The 16,981-nt window shown below is 39.1% G+C and overlaps 2 protein-coding genes across 3 annotated transcripts; both read left to right on the top strand.

The window, feature by feature from the left end:
- The first annotated feature begins 6,931 nt into the window (after window positions 1-6,931).
- Window positions 6,932-11,847, top strand: LOC104415043. 2 transcript variants are annotated; one of them, XM_039301131.1, is made up of 11 exons: window positions 6,936-7,230; window positions 7,702-7,800; window positions 7,886-8,040; window positions 8,127-8,220; window positions 9,127-9,197; window positions 9,290-9,396; window positions 9,555-9,676; window positions 9,983-10,071; window positions 10,466-10,525; window positions 10,962-11,066; window positions 11,242-11,847. In XM_039301131.1, the coding sequence occupies exons 1-11, from the start codon at window positions 7,047-7,049 to the stop codon at window positions 11,356-11,358; spliced, it is 1,203 nt and encodes a 400-aa protein (XP_039157065.1). In that variant the 5' UTR covers window positions 6,936-7,046; the 3' UTR covers window positions 11,359-11,847. The 2 variants fall into 2 exon arrangements, with proteins under 2 accessions (XP_039157066.1, XP_039157065.1); XM_039301132.1 differs by lacking the exons at window positions 9,983-10,071; window positions 10,466-10,525; window positions 10,962-11,066; window positions 11,242-11,847 and adding an exon at window positions 9,777-9,976 and having other exon boundaries at window positions 6,932-7,230.
- Window positions 11,848-14,512: 2,665 nt separating this feature from the next.
- On the top strand, window positions 14,513-16,790 carry LOC120285854 (CASP-like protein 1D1). Its single transcript, XM_010026265.3, has 3 exons — window positions 14,513-14,869; window positions 16,045-16,171; window positions 16,391-16,790. The coding sequence occupies exons 1-3, from the start codon at window positions 14,571-14,573 to the stop codon at window positions 16,613-16,615; spliced, it is 651 nt and encodes a 216-aa protein (XP_010024567.2). The 5' UTR covers window positions 14,513-14,570; the 3' UTR covers window positions 16,616-16,790.
- Window positions 16,791-16,981: the final 191 nt, after the last annotated feature.

The following is a 16,981-nucleotide window of genomic DNA, read 5'->3' as shown; positions in this document are numbered from 1 at the left end:
TACATGGATCTTCTGCCCAAATTACGGAGACAGGGGAAGTCTAAGGTATGTCATCTCCGTAAATCTCTTTATGGATTAAAGCAAGCGTCTCGACAATGGTATGCCAAGTTTACGAGTGCTCTTATGGTTGCTGGCTTCAGACAATCCAAGTATGATTATGCACTATTCACTTGGAAGAAAGGTATGTCGTCTATTTATCTAATGACTTATGTTGACGACATATTAATTAAGGGAAATGATGATTCCACTGTGAAGAAGCTGAAAGAATATCTGCATTCCACATTTCATATTAAAGATTTAGGGTCACCTAAATATTTTCTTGGAATTGAGATAGCTCGTTCAGATCAGGGAATTTCACTCAGTCAGTGAAAGTTTGTAATGGAGATTATTTCAGAGACAGGTTTGTCAGGTTGCAAACCATCTATTGTTCCTATCGAGCAGAATGCCAAGCTAACTTCGGCTGATTATGATTCTAGCATATCTACTTCTGATGACCCATTGTTAAAGGATTCGTCTGGATATCAGAGACTAGTAGGGAAGCTCATATATCTCACTATGACTAGGCCAGATATTTGTTATGCAGTTCAGACTCTCAATCAATTCATGCATAGTCCTAAACAATTACATTTAAATGTGGCCATGAAAATTGTGAGATATTTGAAGACATGTCCAGGATTGGGGATACTTCTTTCCCGGAGATGCAACATGGAGATGACGGCTTATTGCGATGCAGATTATGCTACATGTCCAATGAGCAGGAGATCTATTACTGGTTTTTGCATCAAATTCGAGGAATCACTACTTTCATGGAAAACAAAAAAACAATCCACTGTGTCCTTATCATTAGCAGAAGCCGAATATCGATCCATGGCCAAAACTGTTTGTGAAATAGTTTGGCTAAGAGGTTTACTTCTAGATCTCGGGGCAAAGGTTAAAGGACCAACCACATTATTCGTGACAATGATTCAGCTCTCAAGCTTGTAGCAAATCCTATAGTTCATGAGAGGAAAGAGCACATAGAAGTTGATTGTCACTTCACTCGAGAGAAGATTCAAGAATGAGTCATCAAGACAAGAGGAATCAGAACCACGGAGCAACTCGCGGACATTTTCACTAAGCCTATTTGTCAAAGGCAACATACATATCTCCTAAGCAAGCTAGGCGTCTTGGACATATACAGGCCACCAGCTTGAGGGAGAGTGTTGGAAGATATGATTCTTTTGAGATTTACATATATCATAAATAGATAAAATTGTTTATATTTTAGGAATAGAGAGATTATAGGAATGTACACTTTCTTTTATTATTATTCCTTCTTGTGCTTATAGACAGTATTGTACAACAGACTACAATCAATGAAAATAGAGGCACAATTTTCCTCTCAAATTCTTCCCTTTATTCTTCAATCTAGTTTCGTGACATTATTATTCTTTTGAATTTTAATAATCCTTGTTTTCGTGGAGTTTCTGACCACATTGTGTCGTGATGAATGCTCCACGCACTTGCCCGCAGAGCGTCCTTGCTTGTACATAATTGTAGTGTCACTTTTTGGGATTTGGGTGTCGAGTCGGGGCTATTTTAGGGAAAACCGCCTCCCGTCAGGTCGCATGAGTTCTTCCCGTGCCTGATCCGCACACGCACTCGCAGACCACTCGCACACCATAAATGGCCAAAGCCGCGTTATTTTTGGAATCCGTGGATCATCATCATCAGGATTTGTATTTTGCTCCTGCCAAATTGCTAAAATGCCCTCGTGGCCAGAAGCTTTTTTTTTTTTTTTAACGGTAAATCGGTTGAGCATGTAATTAATGGCATAAATTTTGATTGATTTCCATGTTACTTGGTTTAGTTGCTTTTTAACACGTAATGCGTAAAACAGGTTCATTAGGAGGGATTCTTTCGAGTTTTTCAACAACTAATGCAAAGTATCCTTCCCATATCCAGGACCGTATTGATTCTTCCCAAGGGAGAACGTGAATAGTACGATGCAGAGTTTTCTTTTAAAAAAGCAAATCTAACTCTTCTCGAATCTCCGACAGTTTTTCAATCAACAAAAAATAAAAATAAAAACTCTTCTCAAATCTCGAGAATATAAATTATTCTCAAGGAATTTTGTATCTCAAGGGGAGAACGTGCATGTTTTCCCACTTTACATAGCACAATGCAGATTTTTCTGGTTAAAATTTTTTTTGACTCAAATCTCAAGAACTTAAATAATTCCCTAGGAGTTTTACATCTCAACAGAATATGTGATTGCATTCACATTTGACATACCACAATGCAGAGTTTTTTTCCTCCTTAAAAAAAAGAATAAAAAGTCCGAATCTTTTCAGATCTCGATAATATAAATAATTACTTCCTAATGTCACTTCCAAAGACATGGGCATCCACTTTCTCTAGATTGGATCAAAAAATTATCTGGCGCAATTCATTTAATAGGATGGTTGTAGTTTGAAATCATGCAAATTTCTAAATTTTGCTGGCCAAAAAGGAGTTTTGATATGTGCATTGTAAGTATGAATATTCGCCATATAAAAGAAAACATTGCCATTATCTTGAAAAATGACTCCTTCAAAAATGTTTACATTATATATTCTTTGAAACAAAAATGGAACAATCTTGAAATTTTCTCTACCAAAGACTTGTAGACATTATGAGATCATTATTCTATAGGAATTCCAAGTTCACTATTATTCATTGGATGTGTTAATAAAAGTGCCAATATTCTAGTCATTATTTTGAGGTTACTCGACATCAAAATTGCGTTTGAACAGCTGTGTTTTTCAAGTACTTTAAGACTCTGTTTGATAATGTTCATATTTCTCTAAATTTCTGCTCTTTTATTCTTTGGAATTAAAAAAGAACAGAAATTCATTTGCTAACGTCAATTTATTTTCTATTCCACGAGATAGAAAAGTAGCCAAGGGATAAATTTAGTACAGAAACAAGGAGTAACAAGAAAAAACGTAACTTGTTGTTTCCAAAATGATTTCTAGAAATAAGTCATTTTCTTTCTTTTTTTTTTTTTTCTTCCTTGTCACCTGTTGTATGCTGCCACCGGTTGCCAGGTCATTGGCCGCCACCTGCCAGCTAGAGGAGGAGCAAGAAAAAGAAGAGAGGGCAAAAAAAATTTAAAAAAATTATTTAAAAAATTAAGAGAAATTCTACGTTATAATAAAATTTGAGTCATACCAAATGTATTCCTATTCTTTTTCTATTGTGAGAATAAAACTTTTCTATAGTTACCAAACGCATTTTTTACTCAGAAATTATTTCAAAGAATAGAAAGAGAAAAAGACTATTTCTGAAAAGAAATTGTTTTTCGGAATAGAAATGTTACCAAACGCATTATAAATCTAGCCTCCATGACTCTGTCATTTTGAATTGATCACCTTAAGTGATTTGAGGATCCTTTGTTATTAACTCCATCTTTTGATAGAATTGAGAACAAGGCGGCAGCAATTTGGAGAATGATATATAGAAATAACGATCATCCCTTCAACCCTCAAGCACACATTTTAAATCCTATAGATTGGATCAAAAAATTAGCCCGAGCTATTCATTAGATTGGAGAGTTTGAAATCTTTCACACTTCTAAAATTCCATTTGCTAGAGATGAAATTTTGTTCTGTTTATGAGAAATTTGAATAATCAATAATAAATTGGAAGTATCACCAGTTTATAATTAACTGGTACCTATTTAGTCCAGTCAACTGTTTGTTATCAATAAAATAATAAATTGATTTACCTTATTGAAATGCTCTTGTAAATTAGGAACAATCGTTTGCTTTTATAAGTGGATGAGTATTTTCGCTAGTAGATTACAAATTACTTACATGCTTCATTAGTAGACTTGATTAACTGTAGTAACCAAAATCACAACGTAATTTGATAGTGACAAACTCAACAATTCTCAGTAACTCTATTTTTTTCCGATATACAGCCAAAGAGCAGTGGGGTTTCGTGTTTTTCATCTTCTAATGCATAGTGTAAGGGTCATCAACAATTTCGGGGATGATTTTGATATAGATATATCTTTTTTCAATAATCTAGTCAGGATGATTGAGAATCCCCTCTATCTGGGGAAGAATTGATACCGAACCTCAGCTTCTGTTATAACTAATCCATCAAAATTAGGACAGGCACATTCCCACATTGTTAGGCATCTCAGAAATAAAGATGTCCACGTTGAGTGATCATTGAAAATGTGATCATACTAGGCTCCGAGCTCACAGACTACAATTAGGAAAAAATTTCTCTACTTATATCTAAGCATGAAAATTGGATCTTTCTGATGTGGTTCTGGAGATGTGGCCCTCCACTTTCCAAACTACCAGTCACGAAATTTTCTCCGCCAAGGACTTGCATTCAGATATTGTGAGAACATTAGTTTTAGGTATTCCAAGTTTAGAATAAAATTTTGATACACTGCCGCTATTCACTTGATGTCTTAAAATGAAGTGCCAATGTCGTAGTCATTATTTCAGATATAGCTAGATGTTCAAATTGCATTTGAGCTAGTGTACTTGTTTTAAGTACTTTAAATCTAGCCTCCATGACTCTTTGATTATGATTTGATCACCTTATGTGATTCAAGGATCCTTTTGATTTCAACTGTCTTCTGAGAGTGTAACACCGCAAGGTGACAGCATCCCTTGGGAGTTTCTTTTACATAGAAATTAGGATCATCTCTCCAGCCCCAATGCACGCATATCAAATGATACAAAATTGCCTTCCAGGCTCCAACCTCAAGTCTGTTCTCTGTTCTGATAATTTTCAGCATCTAGAACCAAACTACATGACTGTTATTCTAAGTAACTAACACATAAAAGGCTGCTTGAGATTAGTTATGGAAATTGTTCTCACAATGCTGCTTCTTCGATTCAGTTGCTCTTCGCTACTTCTCCACTTGCTAAATCAGCCACGACTTCCTGCACAGAAAACATGGTTCTGTAAACTTTTTCTAGAGTCAACCATCTCGATCAGAAAACCAGCTCAATCAGTCAAGTCTGAGATGTTTGTACTTCTTGGCCTTCGCGTCAACGTCCAAATGCACAGTAAATGTATCAAAATCAAGGGAAAAAAACGGGTTGTGTAGATCAGCATAAACATAATCCACGTTAAGACATATGTCTGCGAACCTGCAACCGTGACCTTTTGATCCTGAATACATGTCTCTATTATTAGAACTCAGCCATTAAATCTCACAAGACTCATTCAATTACCTCATCAGGAGCGGAGTCAATTTCCTTCTTCCATTCCTTTGCCTTTTCCAGTCCAGTTGGATTCTTCTCTTCCACAACCACTTTACCGTACTCGCCCTCCTTCACCGGTTCATGTCAGGGTGAGTTGTACTCGGAGGAGAGCCCCTCAGACGCGTTCCCTTCCAGCGCTTCCTCATCTCTTCTCGGAAGTAATGATCCGGCGAGTTGCGGGATACGAATCTCCCAGGCTCTGCCTCTTCCTCTTCTACTACCGGTTTCATCTCTGGCTCTAACTCTCGCTCTGGCTCAATCTCCTTCTCTTCCTCAACATGCTTCTCTTCCTCTTTGTCTTCATCCTCGGCCTTTGGCTCTTCTCCTCTGTTCCCTTCTCTTGTTTGGGCCCGGGATGTTCAGTTATGTCCTTAACATCAGCTGCAGTTCCTGTATCCTGGCTCACCGCATTATTGATTTCTTTTCGCACAAGTAATGCCGCTCCATTCCCAATTGCTTCCATCTGAGGAACGTTTTGTTCCACTTGTTTGTTCTTCTCTGGATGGGCGCTTGAACTCCTGCTTTTGGTTATGGTGTTTCCGGTGGCAACAGCATGTTTCGACTCCCCACAACCCATTTTTGTAAAAAAGAATGTCAATCGAAAGGAATTTAGATTGGAGGATTGATCCTCTCTCCCTTTATGCATCAGATTGAAATGAAGTTTTGGGTTTTTTCCTGTCTGTTGGAGTTTCGATTTGCTTAGGCGGTCCGTTTCCATGGCTGACAAAAGGAAGGAGTTTTTTCCGTTGTGTATAGAGGGTGGAGGGGAGACAGTTGCAGCTCAAGTTAAAAAGGGGAGTATTTCCCTCGATTCTAGAAAACGACAGCTCGTTTCTTATTATCGGTGGTTTTTTTTTTTGGCTTTCAACCCAACCTTACTGTGGGTAGTTCAATGAAAAACCTTGTTTACAATTAACTTTCGCATGCATCTAAGTAAAATCCAATATGGAAAAGATCAAACCGTCCCTTCTTGAAAACTTATTTTAGTTTTTTGTTCCACGTTTGAATGGTTTAATTTTCAGTTGGCTTCAGTACTTATTTTTGGACATAAGAATTTGGGATATGGGGTGGCCCTTTTTTTGAGAAAAACTAAGGATGCGAGGCAAATTGATGCGGAAGTGCAAAGGGTCTCCAAAGGTAAAACTCATATGTATTTGGTATATTTAAACTTAGAGGTACGTAATAAGTCATTGAGTAAAAAATGAGACATGTTTTTTATATTTTCCCAATATCATCTACCTTATAAACCATAAAATTCATATGGTCGCCAAATATGAAATTGTTTGCACTTAATCGTGTAGAAAATTCAACTTATACGATATTCCAAATACACGTACAAATTCTCTCCGGAATCACTAAATCAAAATGAGCCAATTAATCCCAAAAATATCAACTTAGAAAGCTAGATATCGTTTTTTTTTTTTTTTGTGAAGATGAATTATAATAATGTTAGTAAAATGGATAATCAAGATGTTGTCAATTAATCCCACAAAGACTTTGCTTCCCAAATGGAATTTAAATTTCTCTCAACTTGCCATAATTTATTTATTTTTAGGCTAAATAATAAGCATTTCTAAACATTTGTCCATTTCCATTTGAGAGTGCCGTTTGCAAAAGCTTTCTGAATGTTCCACACCGTAAGTGGCCATAGACGCCGCCGCAGGCGAACATTACCTCATTTCTTCTTCCTCCTTGCAAAACCCTGAGCAGCCGAAAAACCTCGCTCGGCAACAGCACGGACCTTCCGGCGCGAGGAACTCGTCGGCTCGTTGATTCGATCGCGCCGGAGCTATGCACGCCGCCGCGAGAGCTCGCAGGCTCTGCCGCATTCTCAAGCCTCCGGTTCATCTCGGCTCGGCTGGATTCGTCCCTCCGAATGACCGCCGAGTCGCGGAATGCGCTCGGATTCGGGCGCAGGCACGTCGAGATCGCAGCTCCTCCTTCTCCTCTGCTACTCAGTCCCTCGGTTTCGCAGGTAGCGCGCTTCTCGTCCGTCAGATTTTTTTTGTTTATTGCTGCCGAGGGATCTCGACGTGGATTATAGATGCCGGAGCGATGGTTCTTTGTTAGCGGGGGCTTTTTAAGGTTGAGTTTGATGTCCGGATATGGTTTTGTTGGGGGAGGGGGGCGTTTGATGATTGATGAAGAATTCTGAGTAACTCATTCGAGGAATGTGCACCTGGTCAGGATTGTGCTTGTTTAATTGAGATGTCGTATTTTTATTGTTTTCATCGTGTTTGCTTTGTGTATTTGATGTTGGAGACATGATTCTGTAATAGGATTAATCACGTCGAATTGTTCCTTCAAGTCGAGTTGCTTCTTTGAGTCGAGTTGCTTCATGTTCTTAAATGTTGGTTCCGGGTTGAATTAGTTTGTTGATACAAAACGGAGCTGCATTTCTCTTGGCAGTGAAAGGTTTTGATGTGATTGTCGTTGGAATTCACAGGGCCGGTTCATGGCAATAGATTGCCTGCAGCCTCTTATTCAATAATTTCGAGTTTACAGTATTCTTCCGAAGCAAGTGCCGGAAAGGAGGAACCCACAGGTTTTTTCCTTTTTCCCATCTAATTTGTGTCTTGACATATTGTGTAGTTCTTTCTCTGATATTTGGTTCTTGTCATATTATGCAGAGACCGTGAAGGAGTTGTATGACAAAATTCTTGAGTCCGTTAACACGAAAAGAACAATGGCTCCAAACGCATGGACGTGGTCGATGATTGAAAATTGCAAGAACAGAGAGGATATTAAGCTTCTCTTTGATGTCTTGCAGAACCTACGCAGATTTGTCAGTTTACTTCTTGCTCCATTTGAGAAGTGAAGTTTTAATTTTTGAGTAGTTGATAAATTCATCTGTTTTTTCTTTCATCGCAGAGATTGTCAAATCTTCGAATTCATGAGAATTTTAACTGCAACCTTTGTCGGGAAGTCACAAAAGCATGTGTGCGTGCAAGGGCTCTTGACTTTGGTGAGCTTTATCTACACAAGTTGTGTGCCAAGTTCAAAAATTCTATATCATGCTGATATATTTACCTGATTCTTCTTCTGCATTCAATTGTTGCTACTTACGCTATCATTAGCACAATCATTTTGTTGTATATTGCTTGTTCTCAAATGATCTTTTTACCTCAAGCCTGTCATGCTTGGAGAACATATTCAGAACATATTCAGTTCTTATGAGAACTTTTGACCATCCCGCAGGTAGTTAGTTGTGCTTTTGTGTTTTTTCTTTCCTGGATGCGTCAATTATTGTAAACCAGAATTTTGTCCTACACAGATGCAACACGTCTATTAAGCACGTGTATGGAACTAACACGACACATAACATATTCGAGAAATAGTTTTTCATGTGTGAATGTGTAAAAGGATATTCAATTTAAAGTATAGAACATTGTTAAATGTGTGTATAAACTTGTCCTGTGTGAATAACATGTTAACCTTCTCGACATGATTCAATGTGTTTAAATTGTTAAAAGGGTCACTTTATTTTACATGTACAAACTTGTTAACTTATTCATGACTTGGACACTATTGCGCTTAATCCAACTTAATATGCATCTAACGCTTATTCTGTAAATGGGTCTTCTCACACATTGCTGGCTTTGTAAGACTTTGATTTCTTGAATGACACCTCTGCTTCAAGTTGTTGAATTCATTGTTGAAGCTTAGCAAATAGCATTCACTTTTTGCAGATGTGTTTTTTTAACTGATAGCTTCAATAGTTGTCAGTTCAAGCTGTTTCTAGTGATTAAGCTCTTCATAATTTTCAATAAAAATAAATCAAATCAAAATTTAGTTCCATAGTGTAGCTCATGTCAGGAGATTGCTGTAATAAGTCCATGATGATAGAAACTAAGCGTTGACAAAATTGTAGGTAAGAAGGCCTTGTGGGAGCATAATGTCTATGGATTGACCCCTACAATTGGCTCTGCAAACCATCTATTGGTAATGACGAATTGTATCTATGTCAAGTGATTCTTTTTTCCATTTGTTTCATTTACACATTTATTCTGCTAACTTGGGCTCTTGCAATGCAGCAATATGCTAAAGAGCACAGAGATGCTGCCCTCATGCAGGAAGTAATGAAGCTTTTGAAGAAGAATAACTTGCAATTGCAACCCAGCACGGCCGATATTGTCTCCAGGTTCACTTCTGTGCTGTTTATCCTGTTTTCATGCTGTTTATCCTGAGAAGGATTTAATCAACTTGTTTTTATTTTAATCATTGTCTGCATTGCTACTTTCAATCTAATAGTTTACTCATGTTATTTGATATCCTTTTTTCCATGGAAAAATTTTGCAGCATTTGTAACGATACAGACAATTGGGGGTTGCTTGCAAAGTATTCGAAGAGATTTGTCAAGGGTGGCGTGAAATTGCATAAAGCTGCATTTGACATCTGGATGGAGTTTGCTGCAAAAGTAGGTGAGAAACACTCACTCTGTCTCCCTTTGCTGCTCTCAAGCCCTTGTCCCTCAGCAATTTTTGTTTCCCATTTCTTCCCACAAGTAGTTTTCTCATCCAGGTCCCGCCACTTACTACAAAAGATGGGATGTGCTTGAATATATTCTTCTGTACAATGATTTCTCTCTCCCTAAACAAAAGGGTAGAAATAAGATACAAATAGAATTTTCACTGGACTGTGTCTTTCAACCTCTCTGTTTCTTTGTTTGTTCTGAGATTATGCTTCTTTATCTTATTTAGTGGTTTGACGAAAATTACCCTTTCTAGGAGACGTTGAATCTCTATGGAAAATTGAGAAGTTAAGATCTGAGTCCATGAAGCAGCACACCATGGGCAGTGGGTTCTCATGTGCGAAGGTAGTTTACAAACACAACTGTTGAAATCGCAAATATCAGACCCTGAGAACTCTAGGTCTTCTTGCATTAGAAAATCTGATAATAGGAAAACAGTAATATTGTGATAGAGATCAGTACAATGTTCTTGGTAAACCAGGTGAGAGACCTATGGCCAAAAAAAGAGTGAGTTAATGCTTGAGTACAAAAAATTTGGGCTCACATCCAAGGACATGAAGCACCTTTGGGCATGAGACTATTCAATGTCAACACCCAAAGGAGATATGACTACTTTTTCCCTTTTTGGAAGCATTTATTGGGGCTTTTTAGCACTCCGGTGTAAGATGAAAATTTAACTGAATGTCATTTTCTTGTTTTGTGGTGAACCAAATGGTTTTATATCCATTTTTTTGTGCAGGGACTTCTACTTGAAGGAAAACCTGAGGAGGCTGCTACAGTCATTCACGTCTTGAATCAGGTGGTTCTCACTTCTCAGAGCATCTATAGCTATTATTAATATGCTCACCATCTGGCATGATCCCCTAGCTTAAGGACTTGCCATCCTAAATTACCTCAGCCTATGAACTAGTCCCTTGATTTTCCATATCCTCTTAAGTAATAAAACAATTAGCAGAAGACTTACTGAATTGTCCCCCATAATGTGCTCAGATAAAATTACTGTGACAGATCCTTTCATTGAGGGTGACTGGGTGATTGGGTTTTTATATTTGGGGCTTGCTACACTGTCTGGTTAAAATTACACAATTGAGTTCCAGGAATCCTAGTGGTTGAGTTTGAAAGATCATCTCAGACTCCTGAATTAGATAAAATTGGAAATACACCCTTTGTAGGTTCTGTTTATTCAGACGTCGCTTCTCGGGTCTCACTATGTGAATACCTTGGATTGATGCCAGAGTTTACCTGATGCTAAGAGGTCTGGCATTATGGTTGAACTTCAAAAGCTTATCAGTGAGTGGCCATTCGAGGTTATCAAACGGAAGAAAGAAGACAAACGCAAGGTACTTCCTTTGACTAAATATCCATTTCACTTTGGGTAGAAGTAGAAATATCGCTCGTTTGTAGTTATATATTGCTCTATTGATATTTTCGCAACCATTCCTGTTGCTGGTTGTATATATGCTGCATTTAACTATCTCAAAATTCTTATGACCTCGCTCCTATTTGCTCATGTAGGCGTTAGCTGCTGCTCTCAAATCTGATATCCCGGCCATGGTTAGTTCCTTATTAAACACAGGCTTGGAGGTGAAAGTGAACATGGAAGAACTAACCACTGAAGGTGCCCTTTGTTAAAGTTTGACAGAATTGGAGATTGAATGCATTAGCTGCAGATCTGTCTCCTATGTGGACTGTTAAGGTTGGCATGTTAGTTTCAGCCAATTCCTCTGAGAAGCAAGACAAGTGGAGTACTCACGTCTTGAGCAACATGCATCTGAAGTTTCTCTTGCGAAGGTCCCTGAACCATTAAAAGATCTGCTCCTCCTTGATTTGAATGTTATCATTCCCGTACTTCCAGATAATGATTCTTTTCCATCCCCAAGAGAGTTAACTGTATTGGAGAGAATGGTTGCATCATCAACAGTTGACTGCTGAGAACAACCTCAGATGACTAGTTTTTGCAGAGAGTATCTTTTGGCACACGCATTTCAGTTGGGACCAAATGGCAGTTACAGCGACTTCAATAAATATGGTGGTCCTTTCGATTTTAATCTAGTTTTGTGGCTTATTTCGTTATAATTCTGACAGAATTTCGCTGTCCAGAATTAAGAAGTGCATTCAATCTGGACTGATTCAATGATGGTATACGGGACCGCCATCGCTTCTTGATTTTATCTCATTGAACTGTCCAAACGTGGTGCCAAAGATGCAGAACCTACGTACAGCCCTTGTTACATCATGAGAAAAGAATGTGAAAATTGGAACTATCAGAAATCGCTTTGGTACCCACATACGTGCATGCATGCATTTTGTCTTCATGAGGCGTGCACGACGTGACAAACGCAATCCTCTAGAGTTACAATTTTAGAGGATTGTAATTCCTCCTGAATTTTAGTTGCTACTACTACCTGTACATCTGTTCTTTTCGCGTCGGGATGGGGCATTCTCCTTGTGTTTGACCGGCTGATCGTCGATCATCATCGCCGTTGCTATCAATTTGACTGATGGATGGTAGGCAAGTTCTTGAAGTTGAATGTGGCCCAGGGGATAGAATTTCTTTTCTTCCTTTTCTTGATATTTTTTCTAATAAAAAAATATTGGCTTATATGTGGATCGGCATATTACCTACTTACATTCAATCACTTTTACCCAAAATTCACATTGAAGCCACAAGTTACGTACTTAAATCTCAATAGTATGAGATTTCATGAGATGATCGCTGCCTAGCAAAGAATAAGGTTGACATATGGTATGTAATGGCAACTCAGTGATCTACTCAATTAATTAATAACCCTCTAAGCTTCATAAGATTATCTTTTACCAAATGAGTTTTGCAATCCGAGTTTAAAGAGAGTAGACTTGGAGTTCACACGAGACGAACATTTCCTAGCAAAGTATCTCCTCTCGAACTTCTGGATGTTGCCCAAGCGATGCAATGGAAACGAGGACAACTCAAACCGCAATTTGCAAACACGAATGAACAATTGCAGAGCACGAAAGCCGCACACCCACGAAGCACAGCAAAGAAAAGCTCCCGCTATTATTTTTGATTCAGCGTCGAAATCTGCTTAGTAAAGAGACAAATAGGGATATGAATAGCCCCAAAAAATTCTAGTGATGTCCTAATAAAAGATAATTAGAGAACTATTCAATAAAGTAAACAAAATCTCTAAACCCATTCATACAACAAATGAAAGGAAATGAAATTTCTGGAATCTCTAAGATAACACCCGAAAATTCTAGAATTCTAGAGCAAGAAAAAATAAATCATATTGTAGTCTTGAAAGTTATCACGTCTCCCGTCATTCAGTAATGAAAGAACTATGACGTAGCAACTTGGAATATGGGAGGTTTCAAGTTCAATTTTCACTTGGCACAATCTCTTTTAAGTCCAGCAATAAGAAAGTCAATCCTTCCGAATCTCCTCATTCAAAACATGGACGATCTGCTATCGGCATGTTGCGCAAGAACATGGAAGCACAGAGCAAACAGGACGATCCAAGCAAGAAAATTAAACCCGACATGGAAGATTAATGTGGTTCGGCGGTATGCATACTTTCACGGGACAAACGATGAGATGTTCCACTGTAAAGTATGAACAGCAAAAGGAAATTGAGGCACTCCAGTCCATTCGCATTCAAGTGTTTCCGATCCCAATTACAACCAAGATCCTCACAAGAAGGAATCTCTACGAGAAACTCGCGCGTGTGATAAAGAAAAGCCTGAGTTGTATAACCCGTAAAACTATAAATGCATTACCTAAATTAACTGGTCCAGACGTGGTTCATGCTATTTCAACTACAAAATGGATTCGATGCAAAGGAATTAAAAAAGGACAATACGAGCAATTCCGCATTATGTCAAGGATCAATTGAACCAAAGTTAACCTACCAAAATCGAATATCAAGCCAAAGTTCATTATCTCATCGCTTCCAACAATTTTTCCCAAATCTAGGGACCGCATGTAATACCTAGGGGTGGCAAAATGGGATCATGACCCACTTTTTGACTCATTTGGTACAATGGTTGCATGTGGATTATAAAGATATAAAAGCCCAGCTAAAATGGGTCCAAAAAGTTTTAAGTTGAGTTATATAAATTGAAAATGGATTTTAACATTAAGCGGGTAATCTAACACAAAACTTCCTCAACTAATACAATAAATCTATTACTTTTCAATTTTCTTTTCTTCTTAATTTTTTTCTTTTTTATATCTTTTCTTTCTTCTTTTTCTTCTTCATTGGTCGGTTGATGGCCGCCGTGGCAGTGACCAGCCAAAGGCGAGCTCGAGCCTCGTCATAGGTCGGCAAGGCTTGAGCTCACCAAATTCAGACTGGCGAGGCCGAGCTTGCTCGACATTGACAAGCTCGAGCCTCACCCAACCTAACCCACCCATTTGACGGCTCTAGTAATACCCTTCTATTTGGTTGATGACAATATCCTCTAGTCATCATGTGTACTAAATCCTGAATTCGCACTGGCTTAATGCTCGAACTAGATATTTACGAAACCCAACTTCATCTGAAGTAGTTCGTAAGCACTCCATTGAACTTGACTGTCGTTATTGCGTGTATCCACAGCTCTTTGGTCTTATCATTTCTCCGGGTCGACCCTTCCAACTTAGTGATGTATACACGAGTATGTAACCATCCAATCTGGCTTTTGCGTACCTGAAACTCCAACCCACCAAAATCATTCACATTTCATATCCCTATTCAACCCAAAAACAGATAAATTAAAATATAAAAGAATCGAGTCGTTGCCACTTCTACACGTATATATAATAGACCAAGCATCTATTGCGGCCATAACCACATACTCAAGCCCAGCTTACACCTTGAGCAACCATGTCAACCCAAGAGAAAGTAGCCGATCCTGAGGTGGCGAAGCCAGCTGAGGCGCCACCGCCAAAAGCGGAGGCCCCGCCTCCACCCGCAGGTCCTCCGAACGTGGCGAGCTTGCTCACGGCAGACGTGGCTCTTCGAGGGTTGCTGTTTGCTTTGACGCTAATCGCGCTCTTGGTCATGGTCTTTAGCAAGCAAACGAAAGAAGTTCTTCTTCCAGGACCACCCTCAGAAGTTCTTCTCCCAGGACCACCCTCAGTGGCATTTGTGGAGGCTAAGTTCGAAAACTCTCCTGCTTTCATGTAAGTCGCTAGTTACTCATAAGGTTTCATGCATTTCTTACTGTTTTTAAGTAAGGGATTGGAAAGACCCAGAGACTCTAGACCTGCCCAGCTTTCCCTGCTTCCTAGCTCTACTTCTCACTCCTTTTGCTAGCTACTTCTTCCTTGCCTGACTGAGAAGATGCCAAACACGGATCGATACACTCCTCGAGAGCGTGCCTGAACCAATCCCTTCCTTCTACGTTAGGGTTGAACTTCATTTCGATTGTACCTCTCTCCATCTTGCTTTCAGAAGTTAGCTTATGCACATCAAGAAGTTAGCTTCTTTTTCCCTTTCGAAGCTTGTTTTACCATACTGAATGGTCTCTATCAGAGAGATGTTTAAATAAATTCCCCGTAGATATCGTCATGCGTTACTTTCTTATGTGCATGTGCTTAAATTCTTGGTTCTGTTTCCTTTTCGGTGAAGAAGTGTCCTACATAAGTGAACTTCTTGAAGATCATCATTTTGCAACATTTGCAGGAAAAACAAGGATATTCTACGTCAAACGAACTATCATTTGTCTTCATTATATGCCTGGAAAATGCCGTAAACATGCCAAAGAAGGCAAATAATTGCAATTTAACAGTCCAGAAAAAGAAACTAGAGACTTCCTGATTGCCTAGACTTTAGTAACATGTCCATCGATTGGTTCGACCTGGCTTACTAATCCGGGGTGCCTTGTAAGAACAAATAACATGAGTTGCGACAATAATGATCAATGCAGTAGACAAAATTTCAAGGTCTATGTAAGTGACAAGTTGTTCCTATGTTACTTTGACCTTTAGTTTTACGTCCTCTGGAAGCCTCTCGCCCCATAAAGAACAAAAAGGAAGGAAAAAGAGATAAAATCAATGACCAAATCAATCACTTTTCACACATTCATGAAGGGAGTGGTCGTCCTTACAAACTTAATATCTTACTATTCTTTCTATGTAACTGATAAAAATCAATAGTACTACACACACGCAAACGGTGTGGAGGTTATCTATTTCGGTTAGCGCAGCACAAGAAGTAAATGAACCCTTCACTGCCCGGAACCCGCCCAAGAACCGATCGTGTTTGGATGACGGTTCATTTGCCGTAATCCTTAAATAACAATCAAGCTTTCCAAGAATTAATTTCACCATTTTGACAGTAGTTAATTTCTGTGCAGATACTTTGTAGCTGCACTCTCAGTGGCTTGCCTCTACAGCATCGTCACAGCACTCGCATCCATCTCCGCCGTCTTGAAGCCAGCCTCCTCAGCCAGCTTCCTCCTCTTCTTTGTGGTCTGGGATGTGGTGAGCTCTCAAGCACCAAACTTTAGCACTCCATTTTTTTTGTTTTTTTTTTTGGTAAATGAACAAACTTTTGTTCGAGTATATCCTTTAAAACCGTGACAAGTAAGGGAATGGACCATGCTTTTCTACCAGCCCGAGAGCACGAATGTCTCATAATTCATGAGCAAGCTCAGTGTGGCACTGGCATTGATCAAACTGTGTTGTGAAATAAATGCCCAGGTGATGCTGGGATTAGTGGCCTCAGCAACGGGAACAGCAGGAGGGGTTGCATACATATGGCTGGAGGGGAACAGCCATGTGCAATGGGGCAAGTTTTGCGATGCCTTTGGCAAGTTCTGTCAGCACCTTGCAGCCTCCATTGCAATCTCACTCCTTGCTGATTTTGTTCTCATCCTTCTCATCATCCTCTCCATCTTCTCTCTGCACAAGAAGATCCCACAGTAGAATTTTCACACTTCGAGTGTGACTTTGGCCTGGCTGCTCATGATCCCTCTGTGAAAATGTTGTCCATGTTTTGTACCTCGAGTACAGGTAGATAGATCATAGATGTGTTCTGCTCGTGAATAAAAAATGTGTCATCTGTCCTCTGTATTGTCACTGCATACGTCTTGTTCTGGCATTTATAGTGATGTACCATCTTTTCTTACAATGGACCCATCAGATATTGTTCCCCACACAGATATTGCTCCCCACACGTCGAGGGTTCTAACATTCTATCTACATTTGAGTTTGTTTAAAATTTCACGAGACGAGTGGTTCATGAAGAGAACATTGTGCTGGGTGCCATACATCAAAATATGTGAAAAACAG

Source organism: Eucalyptus grandis, chromosome 8 (assembly GCF_016545825.1).
Source record: "Eucalyptus grandis isolate ANBG69807.140 chromosome 8, ASM1654582v1, whole genome shotgun sequence".
NCBI lineage: Eukaryota > Viridiplantae > Streptophyta > Magnoliopsida > Myrtales > Myrtaceae > Eucalyptus > Eucalyptus grandis.
Note: the sequence above shows the minus strand (reverse complement) of the source record. Positions and strands in the feature narration are given on the sequence as shown.